The sequence below is a fragment of the Dermochelys coriacea genome, chromosome 7 (assembly GCF_009764565.3).
Source record: "Dermochelys coriacea isolate rDerCor1 chromosome 7, rDerCor1.pri.v4, whole genome shotgun sequence".
Classification (NCBI taxonomy): Eukaryota; Metazoa; Chordata; order Testudines; family Dermochelyidae; genus Dermochelys; species Dermochelys coriacea.
In genome coordinates, this window is record NC_050074.1 from 124,549,545 (window position 1) to 124,572,045 (window position 22,501).

Below are 22,501 nucleotides of genomic sequence, written 5' to 3' on the forward strand. Positions count from 1 at the left end.
CTGCTTTGAGCAGGGGGTTGGACTAGATGACCTCCTGAAGTCCCTTCCAACCCTGGTATTCTATGATTCTATGTTACACCCATGCTCCCAGGCCGCTCTTGGGCATCCTCCTTCCAGCTCCTCAAAACAATGTAGTTAAAGAGGTTACTGGTAAGTGACTTCAAAACATGTCCATCCTCTGTCCCAGCCCACTAGGGCTAAGCAATCTACCTCTGCAGCCCTTGGTAATTACAGGCCCAAGGAGGAAGAGACCAGCAATGGGACTTGGGCCTGGGTGTCCTGCTGGCTCTGCTGTGTGCTGCTGTTAGGTCACCCAAGCAAACCCTTCCCAACTTGACTTTAAAGTACTAGTTCTTATTAGTTTAGGGGTCACATGGGAGGCATCGGGGCACATTCAGATGCTCCAGTACATCAGCATGCACTGAGTGGTATGTGGTTATGGGCAAATGATTTCACGGCCACAAGGTGGCTTGAAAACCCAGCAGTGCTGGACTTGTTCAGCTGACAGTGACTTCTCCAGATCTAGCACCGTGAAAAAAGAGACAACTTGCTGCTGTAGCTGCACCATTTAATTCCTCTGCCTTTACCACCCAGCTTCTCAAGTGCACCAGAATATTTGAGCGTGACTTGTACTGCTGTTTAATTCAGTTATTTGTCTGGATTCATTAGATTTTTTTTTAATTGCTTAAACATGCACATTGGCCATGACTTTCCTTTCAATGTTGTTTGCTGCCCCCCATCTGCCCCTCAACCCCCCCACATGGTATCTTTTTCTATTGTGCCACTGCTTTGACTTTCCTCAGTGTCTTTTATGTTGTGAGCAAAGTTTGAACAGTACGCAGAAAGTTAACTGCCTGGAGTCTTTTAAATATAAGTAACACGCACCCAGTAATAAGCTGTCGGTTGTTTTTTTTGCTGCCTGCAAAGAAACATAAACACAGCGCTCGTTTCTGGCAGGTTTTTACTGTCAGAGTTTCTCCTATTATATTTATCTTACAATTTGCCAGGGGGTGAAGTTATTAAGTTTTAGCAGCAGCCATCGATCAAGTTCACAAGTTAACACGATAAAGGCTCTGAGCTGCTCCGATCCAGGAAAATGATGATCCTCACTCGGTAATTAACTAAATGAGAAAGTTAAATCTTACTTGAGAGCTGGGAGAGATGAAAGAGAGGTGTTTGTCAGTTTCTCAGTGGAAATTAGAAGCAGTTTTCTGCAATTCCCTAAGCTGCTGCTCTGTCATATTTTACATAAGCACTGGGAAAACGTCTTGTAATTAGTGCTGTCAAGGAGGATTTTTTTTGCTGAAGGATGTTGGAATAATTCATTAGATTATCAAGAAAGGCTTGTGTCCTGAAATGATTAGCACAGTGAAATTTAAACCATTAACGATAACAAGTTTAGAGCTTGCTGCAGTGCAGAGGCACCCGGGGTATGTCTGTGCCTATTTCAATCATTTCTTATAATTAAACATTATGTCCTTTTTCCCCCCCTCCCCTTCAGTAGGACCCATCCAAAAATGCTGTTAAGGTGGCTCTGTCTAGATCAGCGAGTTTATCAGCACTGGTGGTGCACATAGTTAGTAGTGAAAAGATGCAACTGCAAATAAGCAATACAAAGTATTTGAGTTTGAGAACCAAAGAACGCATGACCCCTGATGCTCTTTTGTGCCCATGTAAGTAACTAGGACATATTAGCGCTGGAATATCATGGAATGCCTTTCCCTCCCCTTTGGCTGTAGAGAAACTCAAGTGAGAAACTTGCAGCATTGTTTTATTTTCTCTGAACCATTTTAGAGCTTCACAGACCTGAAGGTGCATTTCTTGTGGAGCTAGTTGGGGTTTTTGAGCATCCTCACTTTGCAAGAGACCGGACAGTTCCTACCACAAGAAGCTTATGGTCGGAGTCAATCTGTACACAAAAAGAGCTCTAACATGGTTTTCTACGGTGAGTAGGGGACATCTGTATTACAACCCTTTTCCAAAAAAAAATATTGCTGGTGTGGCTGGAAAAAACGGATTCTTGTAATAGTAGCGGAGAGCTGTGCTGGCATTTGGCTTTTCCCATACCGTAGAAGGACCCATAAGCCCCATCTATACCACAAAAACAACCTGTATTATTATGTTTGTAGGCCAACCATGTTATACCATGGTTATTTTTGTTTTGTTCATGCAAATTTAGACTTATCCAACCTTTGTTTATCCATACTAAAATGTTGCCCCTTCTTGTAGACATAGGCTATTCTTTAGACTCAGGTCCTTTATTATATTAGTTCTCGCCTACCTCCTCGTGCGTACAAATAGGCTCTGTTAATTGTAGCCACTCAGAAAAATGGCCTTGTAATTGTTGTTTACAGTGTTATTGTAGCTATGTTTGTCCCAGGATATGAGAGAGATGAGGTGGGTGTAGTAATATCTTTTACTGGACCAGCTTCTGTTGGTGAAAGAGACAAGCTTTCAATCTCCACAGAGCTCTTCTTTGGGCCTGACTGTCTGACAGCTTCTTCAGGCCTGAAGAAAAGCTTGTAATTACGGACAGCTTACTAAAACAATCTATTCAGTGCCAGGATGTCTGACTAGAATTGATGGAATGCCTTCACCATTTTGAGTATTGTGTTCAGTGCTGGTCACCCCATCTCAAAAATGGTATCACTGAAATAGACCTCTGCAAGTAAAAAGGTGCGACTCACAGAAGCTACAGGTCCCAGCATGTCATGCTGCTCAGATCAAAATGAAGCACTGAATGGTGGCACCTGTAGTCTGCAGGGTCATGCCTCCACATTCAAACCTGGGAGGGAAGAAGAAAAAGGTGGAGGACTGTGATCTGCTCCACTTGGGCTACATTTGGGCGCTTTCCCATGCCATACACAGATGCATCTTCTTTGGGTAATGTGCAGTGATTGTTGTGGTTATATAATCCATATAGTCTGTGGTTATTTTTGATAGTGAGACAGTTAATACATCTTCATCCCAACAAACAGTAGAAAGCTCTGGGCTGAAAACCTTTTGGGTGGTATATTTGTATGAATATTTAACTTCATTTTATTATCCGTATGTCTGAAGTACGCTTCTGGAGGGGCTTCTTGATTGTAACAGAGAAGAGGGCATTTAATGCTCTAGCAAATAGTGACTGTTCTCACTGAAAGGAGGAAACAAAAGGCAGAAGGTACAGGTTTAAAAACCATGCTCTATTGAGATAGCCTGCTGTAAGATTGGCTGTGCAGCAAATGAAATGAGAAATGAAATGAGGTCAGGCTTGTAAAATACACCATTTGTCAACTATCTCCAGCATTTCATGGGTTTTTCTGTTTTGCAAACAGCTAAACTGCAGTAAAAACAGCCAGAGTCCCTCAAGGCTGATGTTCAATACAGCCCATCCTTAATCTTTGTATGCCATGCCATTGCCAGGAAAAATCCAACCTTTCACACCATGGAGTTCATTCCCACAGTTGCCTCAGAGATGTCAGCATTCTCTCTATATAAAGAGAGTGTCCAGAAGAAGTGTGCGTGTTTTTCCTCCCTCCAAATATCCCATTTATGGGACACTATTATCCACATGATAAGAGAATATAAAATCATTGTACAAGAATTTTATACTCTGCTGTTAGTTTGCAACTCTGTCACCAGCTATTAGCCATCTTTGATGATCCTTACTGAATGCTCCCAGAAACATTCCCCAGTGTTTGAGGACTCTCGGCTCCATTTTGAGGGGAATGAGAAAGGAAACAAAACAAGTGTTGCAGACCAGTTTGCTCGTGATGCAGTGCTGAGCAGTGATACAATCTGATATCCTTGTACTGTACTATGGTCTCAGAAAATCAGAGTTAATTCAAACCATAATACAAAGCCAGAATATACTTTTTGTTAAAATGGCTGCCACTTACCAGGGTAGTTTTGTAAGAAAATCTATCCAGCCATCTCTGTTAGAGACACTGGCAAGTAATTAAGACACCAGAACCTAAATATTGTGCCTAATGTATAAATATATAGAAAACAAATGTTGAAAAATTAAGTAGATTTTAAAGCATTCTGTCACTTTTGGTAATCCAAGGTGTGGGTAACACAGGTAAGGATTTTAGGTGGACAGGGAGGTGTAATCTGGGGTACAAGCCTGGGAGCTAGAAATTCCTGAGTTCTTGTCCCCGCTTTGGCTGGCACTTTCTATAGCCTTTTAGCGAATCACTTAACATCTTTCCATTGATCCTTCCTCCCAGTAAATAGATACTACGTATATTCCTCTTAGGTACGAACTACATGTAGAGCGTGTACAGTCTGGTTATTTTCTTTCAGATTGACTAAAATATCATTAAATTTGTTAATACACATTGTGGTATAGCAAGTCAGTGAAACTAAAATACTACATCACAAAATATAACTTGTATTTATTATGATAGGTGCAATTTGGTTTTAATTGAGAATTCATAATGCAGTAGCAAATGTAGACTAGAGTGTTTTTGTAAAAGAAATGATCTAATAATGTGAACTGTCATTACAGTGCCGTCTGTTATTGAAGCTTTGCTGTGACGTAGGGCTAGACACCAGCTTTTAGTAAGACTTACCAGGTTTGCAGATTACTAAAATGAGACTTATCAAGGTTCCATGGTACATGGATATATCTTGACAATGTCCCTTTAAAACTTGCCTTGGTTAAATGTAAGACCATTGTACTTAGTTTTAGATTAATTTTTTTTTAAATTGGGGCAGTAGAATCCTAAAAATAAACAGACATTCTCTTAGTTTAGTATTTAATAAAAGCTATTTAGTAACCAGCATGGGAAAACATAGATTTCCCAGTTGACAGCTAATTTGGCTTGGGATGTGCTCATGGTACAATACGTGTGCTTTTCTTCCAGTTAAATCATTAAAAACAAAACTTCCATGCATCTTGCTTTTAGGCGATAGAGTGAAGAGTCTGTTTTTTCCTGTCCCTGAGAGCCCTTCTTCAAAATCAGACTATGTTGAGACCTTCTGGCAAAATATTAACAGTGACTATAAAGTTTAGTATTTGATTCTTTGCATGAAGTACAGATGAGCACAGATGTTGGGGTGTTGACTTTAACAGATTTTACAGTATACTATGTGTGTTATTAAAATGATCATTGTGCAGTTTCTTATCCATCTCATGTATTTTCTATTAATTTTAGCAGCAGTCCATTGTAGCCCTGAAGCAAATACTTTAGAAGAGAAACAAAATACAAATGCAGTCTTCTGTGGTGCACTGAAGTAGCTGATAATAGCAAATTAGGAATCTGTCAGCATTTTACTGTGCGTAAAATGTAACTAAAATGTTTGTATTAAGATGCCACTCTTGTTCTCCCATCTAACCATAGTCCTTTGTGTGCAGCTCCAGCATGAACCGTACTGTCCTCCAAGGTTACAAGTTTCTGTGGCCACTTGCAGACTGACAGCAGCAAATGGGGATATGCAGACTCAGCCAACTTTTATATAATGGAATGTTAGCGTCCCAAGCTTTATTTCATGTTTTCTTCTTTCCTTTCAAGACAAAACTTGCCAATGGCACTTCCAGCATGATTGTACCCAAACAAAGGAAGCTGTCTGCAAGCTATGAGAAAGAGAAGGAGCTGTGCGTCAAGTATTTTGAACAGTGGTCCGAGTCCGACCAAGTGGAGTTCGTGGAACATCTCATCTCCCAGATGTGTCATTACCAGCACGGACATATAAACTCGTACCTCAAACCTATGTTACAGAGGGACTTCATCACTGCACTGCCAGGTATTTCCACCCGGTTAGGGGAAGGATCTTTCATGTTGTCCTTGAAAGAGCTATGGTATTTGGCTTCCTCTGACAGTGGGCGTTCCCTGTGGGAGTGTGTTCTTCAGGGAGAAGTTTTGCGAAGTAGATAGCAGCAGATTGTGAATGAAAGGCTTTATAGAAGTGCACAGTAGTGGTAACACTTCACTCAATATCGCTACCCTTTTGATTGAAATAAATGGATGACTTTACCAAATGTCTAGGGCACGTGACACAGAAAACAGAGCACCTGATTGTCATTAAGACAGTAACAGTGTCTGAATAACAGATTTTTAAAAATTGTAACTGCCTTTTATCATCTCTGGTTTTCCCTTGGGATTTTTTCATTCAGAATTTTGACCACTTTTTATTAATAAAATATTTTCCTGTAGCCATGCATTTGAATATTAATTACCTACAGCGAACAACATATCAGGATAAAGAGTGGACGTGATAACATATTCATATTTTGTACTTCTATAGTGCTTTTCATCTGAGGACATTGGCCTCAGCTAAATGTTTGGCTATTGTGATGAATGGGGGTCACAGAACTGCCTAAATAAAGGAAAGCACTGAACAAACAATTCTGTCAGTACCCCTGTGAGGGTGGTACAATTATTTTCCCTGTTTTACAGATGGAAAAACTGAGGCACGGGATAGTAAGTGACTTGCCCAAGGTTGTGCAGCAAGACAATATCCGAACCAGCTTTAGAATTCTGGCTCTCAGTCCCATTCTCAGACCATTAGATCATACCTCCATAGAAGTTAGTGTATTATAATTCAAATGGCTTGGTTCCTGAGTCTGGAATTAAGTAAAATGTGTGCCATCTTTGCTGTTGACTCTGAACACTTAGTTGAAGAAAAAATTGTTTGGAAGAATTTCTCAACATATTGTTTATCTCTGTGCAGACCTTTGAAGAGCTGCTCATACTACGTGCGCCTGCTTTCCAAACATTTGACTTCTAATGGGATTGTTCCACATGATACTTAAATTCTAGGGCTGAAGAAGGATGAAACATGTTTGTTTTTAATTGTGGATCTCATAAAGAATAACGCCATCATGGGAGTGTTGCTAGGAAATTAAATACACAGATTCCTGGGATTTATAAATTATAACTGCCTCATAATCAAATGGCTCTGGTAGACCTTGAAAAAAATCTTTGTTGTGCTAAGTGTGTTATTGTGGTAGTTTTAGAGGTCTAATGGCAATAATCTTATGTACCAGAGCAGCCTTATAACTTGTGGAACTCTTCTATTACACAGACATAGGGAGCAATTTGAAGAGGCATTTGCCTTTCCATAGTTAAGACTGAAGCACGCTCACTTTCTGTTATAAACCCAATTTTTTTCAGTCCTTTCTCTGCCAAACTTCATCAAAGCCAAACAAATCCACCTCATATTTCACCCATTAATCTCACCCTTGGGGCCTTTTTCTGGAAAGTTTTGGCAAGTAGCAGAAGTCGTTTCAGAAGGGATTTAAAAAATTTTCTTTGGGTGGTTGCAGACATATTTTCCATTCAGGTGTGTGTGTGTGCTTGGCTCACCCAAGCCAGAGAACTTTGCCTAGTAGTACGCTGAGGGGCAGCACCCATGCCCTGTGTCTCTTAGCCCCTCCCATGCTATTTAAAGGTAGTGCTCCTCCGACCCCCGTCAGTTCCTTTTCACCACTTCTGAGTAGTCGGAGCACTTGGTGTGGTATTTTCTTCACGCTTTTCCATCTCGGTCTCGGATTTTGTCGTCTATATAGTAAGTTAGTTTAACAATATTTATGTTTTTAGGTTTATAGCAGTTAGGATAAATATTCCCTCACCAAGGTTTAACTGTTGTCCATTGTATGGGGTGGCTATTCCCAGCTGTGACTCCCCATATATGGTACTTGTTGCTCCTGGGAGAAGGGCACATTAAAGAAAGGTGCTTCATCTACAAATCATTCAAGAACAGAGGTGGTGAGGGACTTGCACCTCAAGCAGCACCTTGTGGAGTCCGGCCATGAGGCCGCTTGGCACTGGAGACCTGTGGATCATTCAGCCTCTCAGACAACTGTGGAACTAGAGCGAGCCAGTGTTCTTTGACCAGACTCTCATGCCTCCCCCAGGAGGTAGAGAGATCATTCTCCTTCCTCAGGTCCTCCGGACTGCAGAACCACTCCAGATGTTGGGGAGATTCCACCTTCTTTTCCAGGTGGAGTGAAGACAATCACCATGATTCTTCTGATTATGTGGGATGGAGCTGGGCCATCCACTCGCTCTCATTCATGGATGCCCCATTGAGTCCATTACCAACAACATTGGCACCAGCTATTTCCATGCCATTGGTATACCAGGCAGCATCAGACTTGCTTTGCCCCTCTGTTCTTGCTCCCCAGTTATTCAGGAGCATTCTGCTGCCAGGAGTACTTCTGTGTGGTCCTCTGTGCCACCTGAATTGATTGCAGACTTGTCTCAGTCAACAGCACTGTCTTCAGTACTGCCAAGACTCAGAGTAGGCACTCGAGGTCAACCTCCTTATGGGTACCGTGAGGTACAGCTGCTATCTTCGGCACCGATGATGACTGCAGTGCAGACCACATCTACGGCATTGGTACCAACTCTGACTGCAGCGCCATCTTGTTTTGCTACCAAGTGGGAGTACAGTGCCCTTGCCTGTCCTCAAGGCATCAACTTCTCTCTCTGCTTTGGTAATGATGCAGCCAGCATATTGGGCTTCGGACAATGCTGGATGTTTGCTTGCTGCACCTGGGGTGGATCCCCCATTGTCTTCAGATGACTTGGGGGGGGTTCATAGAGAGCAAGTTTGGAGGCACCATCTCCCTGATCACCAAGACATCATTCTCAAAGATTGTTGAGACCTCCTGTGGATCACGATCAGTACCAAGTTCAGCACTGCTCCTGCAATAAGTACCAAGGGTCTTGGCCCAGTGCTTACTGCCTACCTATGCTGTATCCCTATATTCAGTGTCTGCCTTGGAATCTCTGGACCGTATCTCAATCTGTGAAGTCCCAATTGTCAGCCCACTCCAGGGCAAGATCTCCTGGCCATCCCCGGTATTCTCTCTTCAGTCACCTACATTGCTGACTCAGAGGTGGCTTCCTCAGCCCAGGTTTAGCCTGAGCCACTCGAACAGGGACCTGTGCTGCCACAGGAGGTTCCACAGGCTCCACTTCCTTCATCTTTATCACCAGCTGGTTCTGCAATACTAGACTCTTCCTCTCCAGTGGCTGAGGATTTTAAATCACATCAGGATCTCTTGAAATGAATGGCTTCAGCCTTGGGTATTCAGGCTGAATTTGTGCAGGAAAATATATACAAGTTGGTGGAAATTCTTCAGTCCTCGGACCCAGGGAGAGTGGCTTTCCCTATAACTTGAAGCGTTGTTAGAACCTGATAAGACTTTGTGGTGTACCCAGCTTCCTTGCTCCTATGGCAAAGTGTACTGACAAACAATATTGCACTCCTATGCAGAATTTTGAGTGCTGCTATCCTCATATGGTCCCTAACTCTCTTGTAACAGCAGCTCATGAGAGATGATGTCAAGGGCGGTACAAGTCCATGCCCAAGGACAGAGAGATCTAAGAGATTGGATCTCTGAATTTATTCAACCTTATCCTTATAAGTGGGCATTGCAAATCGGCAGGCACTGTTATTGAAATATAATTTTGGGAATTGGGAGTCTATAGCCAAACTCACAGACACGTTGCCTGAACCCTCCACGGAAGAGTTCAGAATGTTTATTGCATAAGGTAGTCTGGCTGCCAAGACATCTTTGCTGTCGGCACCAGACATAACAGATGCAGCTTCCAGAGTTATGGCTTCAGCAATCACGCTGAGAAGGGCCTCATGCGTGCAGCATTCTGGCATAGCTTTGGAGGTCCAGCTGGAGTTGCCAACGCTCCAGGATTGTCCTGGAGTCTCCAGGAATTAAAGATTAACCATTAATTAAGATTATATCATGTGATGAAACTTCCAGGAATATGTCCTGCCAAAATTAGCAACCGCAGGTCCAGCAGAGAACAGAAGACCTAGTTTTCAATGATTGTTTTTTTTTTTTCTCTGACAAAATGGATGAGACTTTAAATTCATTTAAGGACTCAGGAGCAACTCTGCATTCATTGGGGGCTTTACCCCATCCATAGAAAGATGCCAATTTGTGGGTCAGCCATGGCAGCCGCAATACCATCCGCATGGGTGCTTCCAGCAGACATCTTACCCATCAAGGCAGTAGGACTACTCCAGGAAGGGTCATAAGTCGCACAGAGGAAGACCTCCTGGGTCTAACTTTAATCAGCCAGCCTGTCCTCCCCCAGCTTTGGGCAAGCAGCCATTTTGACTGGTTGATCAACACCAGTTGTGAACTTCCCACCATTCAGGGACAGGCTTCCTCACTTTCACAGCGCTTGGGAAGTGATAACCTCAGACAAATGGTCCTAAGTATGTGGGATCGAGTTATGCCATCCAATTTCCACTCCCCCACAATCTGTCCCTTTTCAGGGACACCCCCCCCCCCCACGAGTCACTGCTCCTGCAGTAGATCCAGACTAAGTGAGCTTTGGGGGCATTAGAGGAAGACCCCCTGCAGCATTGGTGGGCTGGGGCGGGAGGAGAAGGATTCCACTCACAGTATTTCCTGATACACAAGTCCAAGGGGGACATGAGACCTGTTCTCAAACTCCAGGGTCTCAACAGGCACATCAAGCACATGAGATTCTGCATAGTTACCTTAGCTACCATTCTCCTAGATTTGAATCGCAATCAGCGGTTTGCTGCCCTTGTTCTTCAAAACTCCTATTTCCATGTGGCGATTTTTCCCAAGCCATGTCTTTCCTTACCTGGATGATTAGTTAGTGAGGGGCAAGTCCACAGATCAGTTCCTCGACCATGTCCGGTTCAGACTGCGTCTCCTCGATCGGCTGGGTCTGATCAAAAACAAAGCAAAATCAACTTGAGTACCACCGCAAAAAATCGAGAGTATTGGGGTTCTACCAGATTCTATGAATTTAAGGGCATTTCTGCTGAACTGTGATTTCAGACAGTTCATTGTCTGGGACTATCCCTCCAGTCTATCGCTTCCGTTTGGATTCATGTGTATCTGAAGTTGCTAAGTCATATGTCCGCATGTACTTACGTAGTTCAGCATGTGAAGTTGCATCTTTGTCTCTTCAGACCTGTCTCAAGTTGGTATATCGCCCAAATGGTCAGTTGTTGGACTGCCTAGTGCGAGTGCTGCCATCTGTCCTGCGGTGGATAGATTGAATCAGTTTTTGTAAAGGTGTTCCCTTCACCCGTCCTCTGCTGTTCATAACAATTATGACTGATGCCTCCACAAATAGGTTGGGGGAAGCACATCTGGGGACTTTGAAAATTCGGGGACTGCGAATAGATCAGGAAGCCTCTCTTCGTATGAAGGTCATAGAGCTTTGAGCCATTTACAGTGTGCACTGGAGATTTCTGGTGCATATCAAAGGCATAGTGGTTCGTATACTCACCAGCACCATCACAGTGTATTATGTGAACAAACAGGGTGGAGCCCACTCCAACTAGCTTTGTCACAAGACAGTAAAAAGTTTTGGCAATTTGGCTAAGCAATTTCACATCCCCAGTAGGTGAATGGCCATGTGAATGATGTTCTCCCTGATGCAAATCACCACAGCAGGGGTGACTTTCAGCATCATGAATGGTCCCTGAAGAATAGTTTGTTGGGGTCCATCTTGAAAAATGGGGCATTTCAGCTATCGACCTGCTTGCAACGAAAGACAAGAAGTGTTGTCAATTTTGTTCCTGAATGGGCCTCGGTCCAGGCTCCTTCCACGTGAGCGGGGATTGGTGTTCTTGTATGCCTTCCCCCTGATCCCACTCATCCTGCAGGTCATTCTCAAACTGAAGTTGGATCTTGCCAGACTGATTCTCATTGCACTAGCGTGGCCAAGACAGTGTTGGTTTTCCAGTCTCCTCAATCTGTCGGTTTGACTGCCCATCTCTCTCCCTCTTTATCGCGACTTACTGACCCAGCACCACAGTCAGATTTGGCATCCAGCACTGAACAACCTGCACCTCTCAGCATGGATTCTTCATGGCAAAATTAAGAGGAGAAATGATGTTTGGAAGCTGTTTGACAAGTGTTACTTAATATGAACCCCTCTACTAAGGCTTCTTATTTGACAGGTGGCAGCAATTTTCAGTTTGGTCACTAGCGTGGGGAATTCAGCTCATGCTGGCCTGCATTCAGGACATTTTGTGTACCTGTTATACCTTCAGTATTCTGGTCTGTTGCTCAGCTCATTGAGGGTTCTCTTATAGCGATCTCAGAGTTTCATCTGCTCATCCAAGGGAGGTCAAGTTCTCAAACTCCATAGTGTTGAGATTTCTAAGAGGAGTCATTCGTCTCTACCCACCGTGAAAGAGCCAGGTCCTTGTGGACCTCATTACTGTCTTAGCTGCCCTTGTGGGGTCTCCAGTCGAATCTCTGGCAATCTGTTCTCTGTCCCTCCTGTGCCAAAAGACAGGTAGCTATAACATCTACAAGGAGAGTAAGCAAGCTGCAGTCCTTAATGGCAGAGCCCCCACACACACAGTTTGTCAGAGACTAAGTGACCCTATGGCCACATCAAAATTTTTTGTCTAAAGTGGTTTCACTGTTTGCCCGAAACCTCATGATTTACTTACTGGTGTTCTCTCTTAACGTGAAAAGAAAAGGAGTACTTGTGGCACCTTAGAGACTAACAAATTTATTTGAGCATAAGCTTTCGTGAGCTACAGCTCACTTCATCGGATGCATTCCAACAACGTGCACTCCAACATGGATGAGCAGAGACCTCACACATTGGATGTGAGACAGTGCTTTGCATTTTACCTAGAGAGGACTTAGCTTTTTGGGCCCTATGTCATCTTTTCATCTCCTATGCGGATCCAATGAAGGGTCAGGCGGTCTCTGCGCAGACTATTTCCAGGTGGATAACTTCCTGCATTACAACTGCATGTGAAGTAGCTCAGATGGTGCCTCTGCTGAGATTACAGGGTCATATAACGATGATAGCATTCCCCAGAGATGTTTCAATATTGGACACCTGCAGGGCCAATGCCTGGTCTTCTGTACGTACTTTTACAAAGCACTGCGCAGTTACCACTGTGGCTAGGTCAGATGCAGCCTCGGGGAAGGCAGTCCCACAGTCATTTAAGTAGACTCCAAGCTCCATCTCATGTAAGTACTGCTTGTGAGTCACCTGATTGGAATACACATCTGCAACCACTCGAAGAAAAAGCAGTTACTTACCTGTACGATAACTGTTGTTCATCAAGATGTGAGTGCAGATTTATATTTCATGACCCATCCTTCAACCGCTCTGCATCGGAGTCTGTATTCTTGGTGTGAAGGAACTAAGAGGGTTGGGATGGCACTGATTTTGAGTAGCCAGAGGAGGAGAAGGGCCACAGGGCATGAGCACCACTCCTATAGATACTACTAAGCAAAGTTCTCCGACGTTGGTGAGCTGGGCACACACACACCAGAGTGGAATGCTTGTCTGCATTCACATCTCAAAGAACAACAGTTACAGTACAGGTAAATAACTGTTTTTACCTTGTCATTCACTACTTTTATCCATGAAATAGATCTACCTTCAAACTTCACTTTTTGTGTTGTACTGAATGGATGGGAGGGGCCTTTCTCTAGTTTGCCACATGTAGATAGCAGTTATTCCGTTATTTAAATAAGTGCACAGTGGTAAGAGGGCATGTATGTGCATCAATCTGCATGTTTGAAAAGTGTGTATATCCCAACACATGTGGCCTTAATGACAAGGAATCTCAGAGGGGCATGTAGTTCCAGGCTGTACAGTGCACATGCGGAAATGTCACATGCAGGGCAAGGATTCCAATAAGGAGAATAGGAGGTGAGAAGCCATGTGAGGAGGCAGAAGGTTGTCTGGAATGGAATTGTGTTAGTCTGTGGGCAGCTTGCAAGGACTGCGGTGACTCTCCTAATCAGACAATTGTTAAACATTTTTTTAAAACCTAAGGAAATTTTCAGAAAAAAATGTGACTAACCTGGAATTATGAATGTCACCTCAACTAAAAAGAACCCACAGGAGAGCTTTGTAGCTTTCTCAATTAAACATATGTTAAAAAGCCTGGAAGTTAAGTTCAAGCTCTACTTTATCCCTCTCATCCCCTTGCCCCCACCACACACACAAAATACATCCTAAAACCCTGAAAGTTGGCAAATTCTCATTCTGGTTCTCCAGACCACCTACTCTGCCCACATAGTACTGCCTCTTATCCATCAATCAGACACATTTATTAACTTGGAGTAAAATTGTTCGATTTTTCTCTGGTGCTGTGGAGGTCAGAGTTAAGGTTGTTTGAGTAACTTTAACTGTGTATTTATTTGTGTACTTTTGTTCAGATTTTGAAAAGCAAAGCCTCAACTTGGAATTTCCAGACTGTTGAGAGTATGTGTGTGTGGTGTTTTGGGGAGGGAAAATGCATTTTTTGTATCAGGTTTTTGTGTGTGAAGTAAGTGGAAAAATTCTTTCAACTTCAGGAAAACAAAGCTTTTCTGCCTAGGACTATGTTGTAAAACCAGTACTGTCCTGAAAGATAATTTGATATGGAAGAATAGACAGCTAGTCGCATTTCAAGTTAATTTACCATAATTTTTGGTGAAGGAAAATGCCCATTTTAAAGTGGCTTTTCTAAATAAGAAATTCCTTAAAATGTATACTATAAATTAATTGTGCTGTTTCTTGGAAACAAATGATAACATTGGATTTGTAACCATGCCACTTGTTAAAATAGGTTCTGCCTCTTCTCCCCCCCCCCCCATTAGTACTAGAGGCAAGGCAGGGGGGTTGTATGATGGTTGTTTTCTCTGACAATGGTCAGTTTTCTCTCCATAAAAATGGTCTAAGATCAGTGATCTGGGTCAACTACTGTGATTGAAATACACCTATCACAGCAATGAAAATAAAAAACAACTAAAGATGGCTCCATTTGGGGAATGAGAATCAGGGGGAGGTGGACAACTAGAGGGATGATCGGTGAGGATTGATTAGGAATCGGCAAGCAGAACTTCTACAGCGTGGGCCCATTTCTTGCTGTCCTTTCTCTTTCCTTCCTCTTTTCCTCATGCAGAATTCCTATGGAGCTCAGTATATTCACCTGAAACTACTGGTATCGACTCTAGGGGTGGGCACACAGTGTCTAAGGTGTCAGTGGAAGCTTCAGGCCATGGGAAAGCAAACTGACATCACCTTTCCCCACTAGATGAAGTTTGTGACACGTAAATAAGGGGTGGCTAGAAGAAACACTCCCCATCCTGCACCTGCTCAACTGATAAACAGAGGACTTCAGCCTTCAGAACTATCAATCCAGCTTCTTTCACAGAGTTTGTAAAGCTATATATGTAATATCTATGTGTATAAACTGAAACTGTACAATTGGGAACCCTGATGGGTTAATACTGCAATATAGCACCCAAACTCTGCATCGATGTAGACACGTTTGGGCCTCTTTCTCCACCACCTGGTACCTTGTGTCGTCGTCTGCATGCTCTTTTTTGCACAGTTGTAAATCATACAAGGCGTTGGGCAGTGGAGGATTGGGCCCAAAGCATCATAAAATTGTTTCTCTGCATGTGGCTATGTTTTAAACTGTTGCATTAGGAATAAGGGAAGGAATCAGGAGCCATGCTGTGTTATATCATTTTCATGCATGAGGAGCCAATTTTGAGATCTCTTTTAATTTATCAGTCTGACACAAAAGCTAGAATAGATAGTGTCCTGTGAACCCTTTAAGAATCAGCTGATACATGCCTCAATTTCCATCTGCTTAAGTATGGACATGTGACTCAACCAGTCACAATTCATTTACTGCTTCCTACTTCTGTGCTGCTGACAAATGGGGCTCAGTCTTTGAGGCTGTTATAATAAGAGTAAGAAAAGAGGTATTTATTCCCACTCCGGATGTTTAGTGGGTTTCGTTAGGGAGAGGAGGGAAGTTGCATGTAATACCGATCTGGCATGCTTGCTCTTTCTTGGGCAGAACTTTGTGCTTGGGGGAGGGCGGACTCCTCTGAACTACAGCTTCTGTGAAGCCTCTGAAATGTGATCTGTGAAGAGCAATAACCCCCTCACTGTTGCTGTCTCACTTGTGAATTAGAACAGCAGCCAAGAGAAGCTTTATTAGTGCAACCATGTTATTTTATAGGCATCTTATTCCTCTGAGGCCTCTGTGCAGATTTGGTTTGAGGGGGTGGTAGAGAATTGTAATGGATAAACCCATCCACTTTAAACAACACAGGGTGAACCCCCCACTGTAATCCAACATTTTATCCTATTATATATCCACTGGGGTGTTAACCAGGCTATTGGTCCAGTGCCCTTTTATTTTATTTTTTTGAGTCAATTGTCTTCCATTTGACTGCAGCATTATTGAAACACAAAGCAACCCTTCTGGTATTCACACTGGAAAATGTTTACAAATGACAGTGTCTGCATACGCTTTCTTCCACCTACTGAAATAAATGATACCAGCAAACCTGCTTCACTTTCTCCTTATATGCAGATGCATGGAGGAGAGAGAGTCAACTTCCCCCCTCCCATGTCTAAAGGTACCACTACCCTTCAGGGTACACATTGGGAATATATATTTTTTTCTTCATTACATTCAAAAGCTACGACTTTAGCAAAAACAGCTTTTGAGACGTTGGAACATGAGAACAGCTGTAGCAGCAAGATGAGAAATGGTCCTAATATAGAGAGATTTTGGGGGCTGCATCGCTGCGTTGGAAATGCCATCCATAGACTATCCCCCTAGTGCTAAAACCCATAGAAATAGATTGGAATGACTTCCTGGATTCTTTATTATTTTTAATGCCTTGTTGTGTTTGATCCAAAACAAGTTGGGAAAACACTGTTTGTTCCTGAACTTAGCAGCAAATACTCTTCTGTGAATTTGGTCCCGCTCTGCATACAGGGGAATGGATGAGCAGTGATAGGGAAGAGACTGCATCTCCATAATAGATAAGGGGAGTTGTTTAAACTGTCTTACGATCTCCCCAATAACTAATGCTCTCTTTTTTTTTTTTTTTTTTTTTTTTTTCCCCAGCTCGGGGTTTGGATCACATTGCCGAGAACATACTGTCGTACCTGGATGCCAAATCGTTATGTGCTGCTGAGCTGGTGTGTAAGGAGTGGTACCGGGTGACATCTGATGGCATGCTGTGGAAGAAACTTATTGAGAGAATGGTCAGGACAGACTCGTTGTGGAGAGGGTTGGCAGAGAGGAGAGGATGGTGAGGGAATTGCAAATTCAGCTTTCTTACCCATCTAGGACAGTGGATGGTGTGTGTGTAATGCTACATTTGTAGTCAGCCCCTGTTGTTTCTAGCATGACATTTGTTTACAGCAAAATTCAGGGATTGGGGAGGTTGGTCGTTTTTGGTTCTACCACCAATTTTTGGCGCGTTTTTCCCTGCCCCTCTCATAGGTGCTCCAGTATCTCAATAATGAGTGAGAGATAAAACCTTAGAGTCTGTTCACCCAGAATTGCATTCAGTTTCATAGTAAGAAGCTGCATATGCCTAAGAAGGGCAATAAACTCACCAGCAGTTCAGAGCAGAAAAACATTTTTAGGATTAGGAGCTGGGGCGTGTGGTATGAATTAGTGTTTCCTCAGCAGACTTTCACTTTACGCTGTATCTGTGCAATCCTCAAACTGGAAGCCGAGGGTAGGTACCGTGGAGAGTAGGGGACTCTAGAAATGCAGATAGATTAGTTAATAATCAGCTGGAATAGCCTTCTGAGGGTCTCCCTTGAGTTTGAAGCTGCTCTGTTAACACTTCATTAGAACTTTCCCTCTCTAGGGTAAGCCCTTTAATACATAATTTTCTTTTCCAAGGGTGTCCCCAGGATGTCAGCTGCAAAAAAGCTGGGTATGAATATTTCATAAACAAGATAAAAGTGACAGCTTAGGCATTTAGTTGCTATTAAAAAGAAAAAAAAAGAAAAAAGTTGCAAACAAAAATTCTGTTCTGTGTGTTGAAGTTCATTTTGTTACGCTGTTTGTCACTGATTACAAAGACAAGTAAATCATGATTATGAACTGTCCTTAATACTATGCAAATCTGCTTTCAGGAGCATAGTGATTATCAGAAGTGTTCAGTACCCCTTTCCATGACAGTATTAGCTGCAGACACAAGGGGAAATGTTAGAGAAACCCCATGATTATCTTTCAGAGTAGCAGCCGTTTTAGTCCGATGAAGTGAGTTGTAGCTCACGAAAGCTTATGCTCAAATAAATTTGTTAATCTCTAAGGTGCCACAAGTACTCCTTTTCTTTTTCCCATGATTATCTGTATTTCATTCTATATTTAGAGAAACCCCAGTCCTGTATTTCATTCTATATTTACAATTTTACATTGATGCCCATTGCTGATCATATGGGTATTTGAAGGTCAGCAGTACACTCCTCCACCCCCATCGTTATGCTGCTCCCTCAGGATTGCACTGTGTCCTGTTTAAGTTGGTTGCAGGATGGAATTCCCCAAGCATGTACTCCCAGGGAGAATACACTCTGATAGAGAGGAGGGGGTTAACCCTAGGAACAGTTGGGTGGGGAAAAGAGGCAGGCAATATCTAATTTAACTTGGGGATCTGCCATATAGCACTTGGAATCAGTGCTTTGGACGGCACAGGGAACTCAATAGATGGACAGTTCAGAATGATAGATGACTGGTGTCATTCGCTTATAGCTCTTCACTTAGCTCGGTGCATGGACCACTTGATTTCATCACTTGCTTCCTGGTACCTTACAACAGGAGAACCCAAACTCTGCAACAAAGGACCACACTGACAGCTTGCCAGGAATGAGTGGGGTCATATGGATTGGCATAAGTATTTATAGAAAATTTACTATTTAAAAAAAAAAAAAACCTGGGCACTGTTTGTGTCTGTCTAGATAGTGACCAAAATACATTCATTTTTCTAGTCATCAGAACCTGCAGCTGATTGAGTTCCTTTTACCCTACAGTCATATATATATATATAGAGAGAGAGAGAGAGTACATGGTTACATGTCCCTCAGGCTCTGTCCTTGGGGCACCCCTGCAGTGCCCCATTGTCCTCAGCTAGGGAGAGGACATGAAATAGTTACTTTTATATCATTCCAAGCACTTCTTTAGCTAAACCACAATTGATTCTATTTGAAGACCAACCCAGATGTAACCTAAATATTCCAGGATCTGGGTCAAGCATTGTCCCCACCTCCAAAGCATGTGCAGTTTCCAAGAGCCTCTAGTACTCCCCAGGAAGTCTTCATTGTCCCTGTGATTAATCTTCACTCTACTAAAAGCACTCCAAATGTGCAAATACTGTACCAACTTCTCTCTGCAATGATTAGGACCTGTACCCACAATTGCTTGCTTCCATGCATGTGCCTATCTGGTCACGTGCACACATTCTGGAGGGTGAGACCGGAAACACAAACCTTTATTCCAGTGCTGTTAATGGCTGATACTTCTTGTAGTCTAAAAATCTGCAGGCTTCTAAGTATGGAGCTGAAAACTGCTCTGCCCCAAAACATGTGTTTAAACTAATTTCTTAGGGAATTTAAATACATGCCATTCCCCTTGTGTGTCTTTCAAATGCTTGTTCAGCACTTTATTTTGTTGCCCTTGTAAACGAAAAGCTTCAGATCATTTTTTTTGCTTCTCTGATGCAGGTTTCATGCTATGTATAGCTGAGACCAAGCTGTCAGGTGTACTGTAGTTTCAAGGTGTTACTGTGAGGAAGGGACAGGCAAGAAAGGAACATGGGAATCTGGAAACAAGTAATCATGCTGTAATGGAGTAGTGGAGGGGAGGAGCAGAGAGCTGGCCCAGTGTAAACGCCATGCCTCTGATGCCAGGATTACACTCCGAGGCATTTGTGCCTATCTCCACTTTGCAAGGCATGTTTGCCAGGCAAAACAGCAGTTAGTACGCCCATGGTAGGGTTTACTAGCTTCCACACCGTGTTTGGTGACTTCTTACTTCAGGATGAGGAATTAAAGTTCTTTACACAGCAGGAAGTGATTGCCGTTTACCTGAATTTTTTTGAAGCAAAAATCTAGCTGGGATATGAGTATTCCAAATCTGTGTTGAAATGAGGAAGGAGCCACTAATGAAATGTTGCTACCAGAATCTAGCAGCAGCCATAAATTTCCATGTGCCAAAGCAGATGTCACTTCTGCTAATGCAGCTTTCAAGCCTTGGCACGTAACATATTTTGGGGGGCCTCGTCTTCCTTAGTTTTCCCTCCCATTGCTGGCCTTCCCTGCAGACCCTCCCTCACCTCATTGGCAGTTGTGAAAGTTTGATCCCCTTCTTTTAAAAAGTGACACACATAGTAGATACACAAGCCAGGGGACATAGAAACCACTATTACTCACATACTGGGCAATAGTAGCTCGTGCCCTGTATGCATAACACATTTGAAATTCCCTAGGTGTCTGCTAATACCTGTTTTGAATTTGTCATGTATCCGAATTTGTCACGTATATAAATACAACCCAGTCACAGAGCAGGTCAAACAGTGCTTACTGAGCCCACCATGCCTGAGTGCTAATCGGTCCCCTGCCCCTACGGTCAGCAATGCATCCAGTAAAGTGCCTTAGAAACCTTTGCCCAACACTGCTGAAATGTGGACTGTGTTGAATGGGAAATGTTTCTTGTATTCCAGGGGACAGTATCTATTTAAAAATAAGCCACCTGATGGGACTGCCCCACCCAACTCCTTCTATAGAGCACTTTATCCAAAAATTATACAGGACATAGAGGTAAGAAACAAACGTTTCATTTTGTATGGTTTTTAACTTTCTGATTTGTTAAAATGTCAGCAAAACCCTCACACTGGTTTTGATAAACGTTGCACATGGCATACGTATGTTTTTCCCCAAATTCACGTGTTGTGGAGTTGTCACATAAAGATCATAGGGCTTAGCGACTCCCTTCCCTGAATGTAATTGCATGAGCTGTCAGACGTATTTAAAGTAGCAGATTCTGGTGAATCTGCACTGCCGTACATGGTGTCATAGCAGCAGCTGGACAGCATTCAGCATTTCTGGCTCTTTCTATGAAAAAATAGTGAGGCCTAGTGAGAGGTTGTGGTGAGGTGCCAGAGCTGAGCCAGGAGACCTGTGCATTGCCGGAGAGGACAGTCCCATGAAATTCAAAGAGAAGGGCATCAAACATGTGGCACCAGTTCTGTGCAAGGTACCAACTCTTGTCTATGCTTGACTCTTAATTGCAGGAGAGGTGCTCAGCTGCTCTGATCACGGAGGCCATATACCACCAGCTAGATCTAGATCTTTCGCTTTTCTTTAGTCACTGAGCGTCCTCTTGTTGAACGCTCCACAGAGTCACAGAAGTTAGAGATGGGAAAAACCTTTTAGGTCAGCTTGTGCATCCCCAATATGGCCCGTGCAACAACATTCACCATGCTATATTCTCCAGCACTTTGCCATTATAAATGACTCTAGCCTTAGTTCCCGCACCACCACTTCCCTTGGGAGAATGCTGTATCATCTAATGGCTGCCTTGTTGGGAAATGTAACAGGACCTTTCTCTAATTTGCTTCTCTTTCTTCTCTTGCTCCCCATCCCAAGACAATAGAATCAAACTGGCGGTGTGGAAGGCACAGTTTACAGAGAATCCACTGCCGGAGTGAAACTAGCAAAGGGGTTTATTGTTTACAGTATGACGATCAGAAGATAGTAAGTGGCCTGCGAGACAACACTATCAAGGTGAGAACTCCCCAAGGTGGCCAAGCTAGGGTGTGTAAAGCAGGCTTTATGAACAATATTGTGTCCTAATTTCAGTGTGGGAGGAAGCAGTTGGTAAGAGACTTTTTAGAAGGTGCCCTACCCCAGCGGTTCTAAACAACGGGTCCGTGGACCAGCGCCAGTCCCTGAGATGTCCCTGACACAGTTTAGGATGGCAACAAGCTGGTCCCTAGTATCAAAAAGGTTGAGAAACAATGGACTAGCCCAGGCAAGTTTTTCTTTGATACACACAAGCTAGCCTTCCCCCAGAAAAGTGTATAAATCTTTCTCACCTGGCAAGAAATGCTCTGCTTCCTTATAGAATGGACTTTGCTAGCAGCATTGTTGGTCCTCCCATCACTACAGGCTACCCTGTTCCCTGATGAGAAGTGTAGAGCCTGTATTTATATTAAAACCAGAGATATTAAGAATGTTTTATATTGCACTAAAGCGCCTGTGGAATAACATGCATTCTGTGCTACTAAGGAAGCTCGATCCGCAAACAGTATGTAATAAAAAACGAAACAGCCAACCCAGCAACATGCACCGTTTATACAGTGATGAACATCTTACTCACCAGGCTGTTTGTGACTGTTTGCCACCCTAGATCTGGGATAAGAATACATTGGAATGCAAGCGAATTCTGACTGGACACACGGGTTCCGTCTTGTGCCTACAGTATGACGAGCGGGTGATCATTACTGGATCTTCTGATTCAACCGTCAGGTATGTACTTCTGAAACTGAGCTTTGTGCCCTCAGACGGTACTGAAAAGATTTTTTTAAATTGTTCTCTGTTCAGCCTTTTTCACGGAGTAGTTCCAGTGAACTCCTTTCCAATGAGAAGCCCTACTTGTTTAAAAATCAATTTTCCACTCAAGTTTTGCTGCCTATCACAGGGAAATGGAAAATAAGCAAAGGCTGGAGATTTCCAAGCTGAGTCAAGGAGACTTTTGTGAATTT

The 22,501-nt window shown here is 43.1% G+C and overlaps 1 protein-coding gene across 22 annotated transcripts in view; it reads left to right on the forward strand.

Annotated features, from left to right (window-relative positions):
* BTRC (beta-transducin repeat containing E3 ubiquitin protein ligase) overlaps positions 1–22,501 on the forward strand; it is a 167,398-nt gene that overhangs the window by 122,300 nt on the left and 22,597 nt on the right. For all 22 annotated transcript variants that reach the window (XM_038408304.2, XM_043519814.1, XM_043519815.1 and 19 more), the window contains 5 exons: positions 5,499–5,730; positions 16,849–17,035; positions 20,459–20,555; positions 21,384–21,521; positions 22,147–22,265. In XM_038408304.2, the coding sequence (XP_038264232.2) occupies positions 5,499–5,730; positions 16,849–17,035; positions 20,459–20,555; positions 21,384–21,521; positions 22,147–22,265 (773 nt within the window). The remainder of the gene's footprint in view (positions 1–5,498; positions 5,731–16,848; positions 17,036–20,458; positions 20,556–21,383; positions 21,522–22,146; positions 22,266–22,501) is intronic.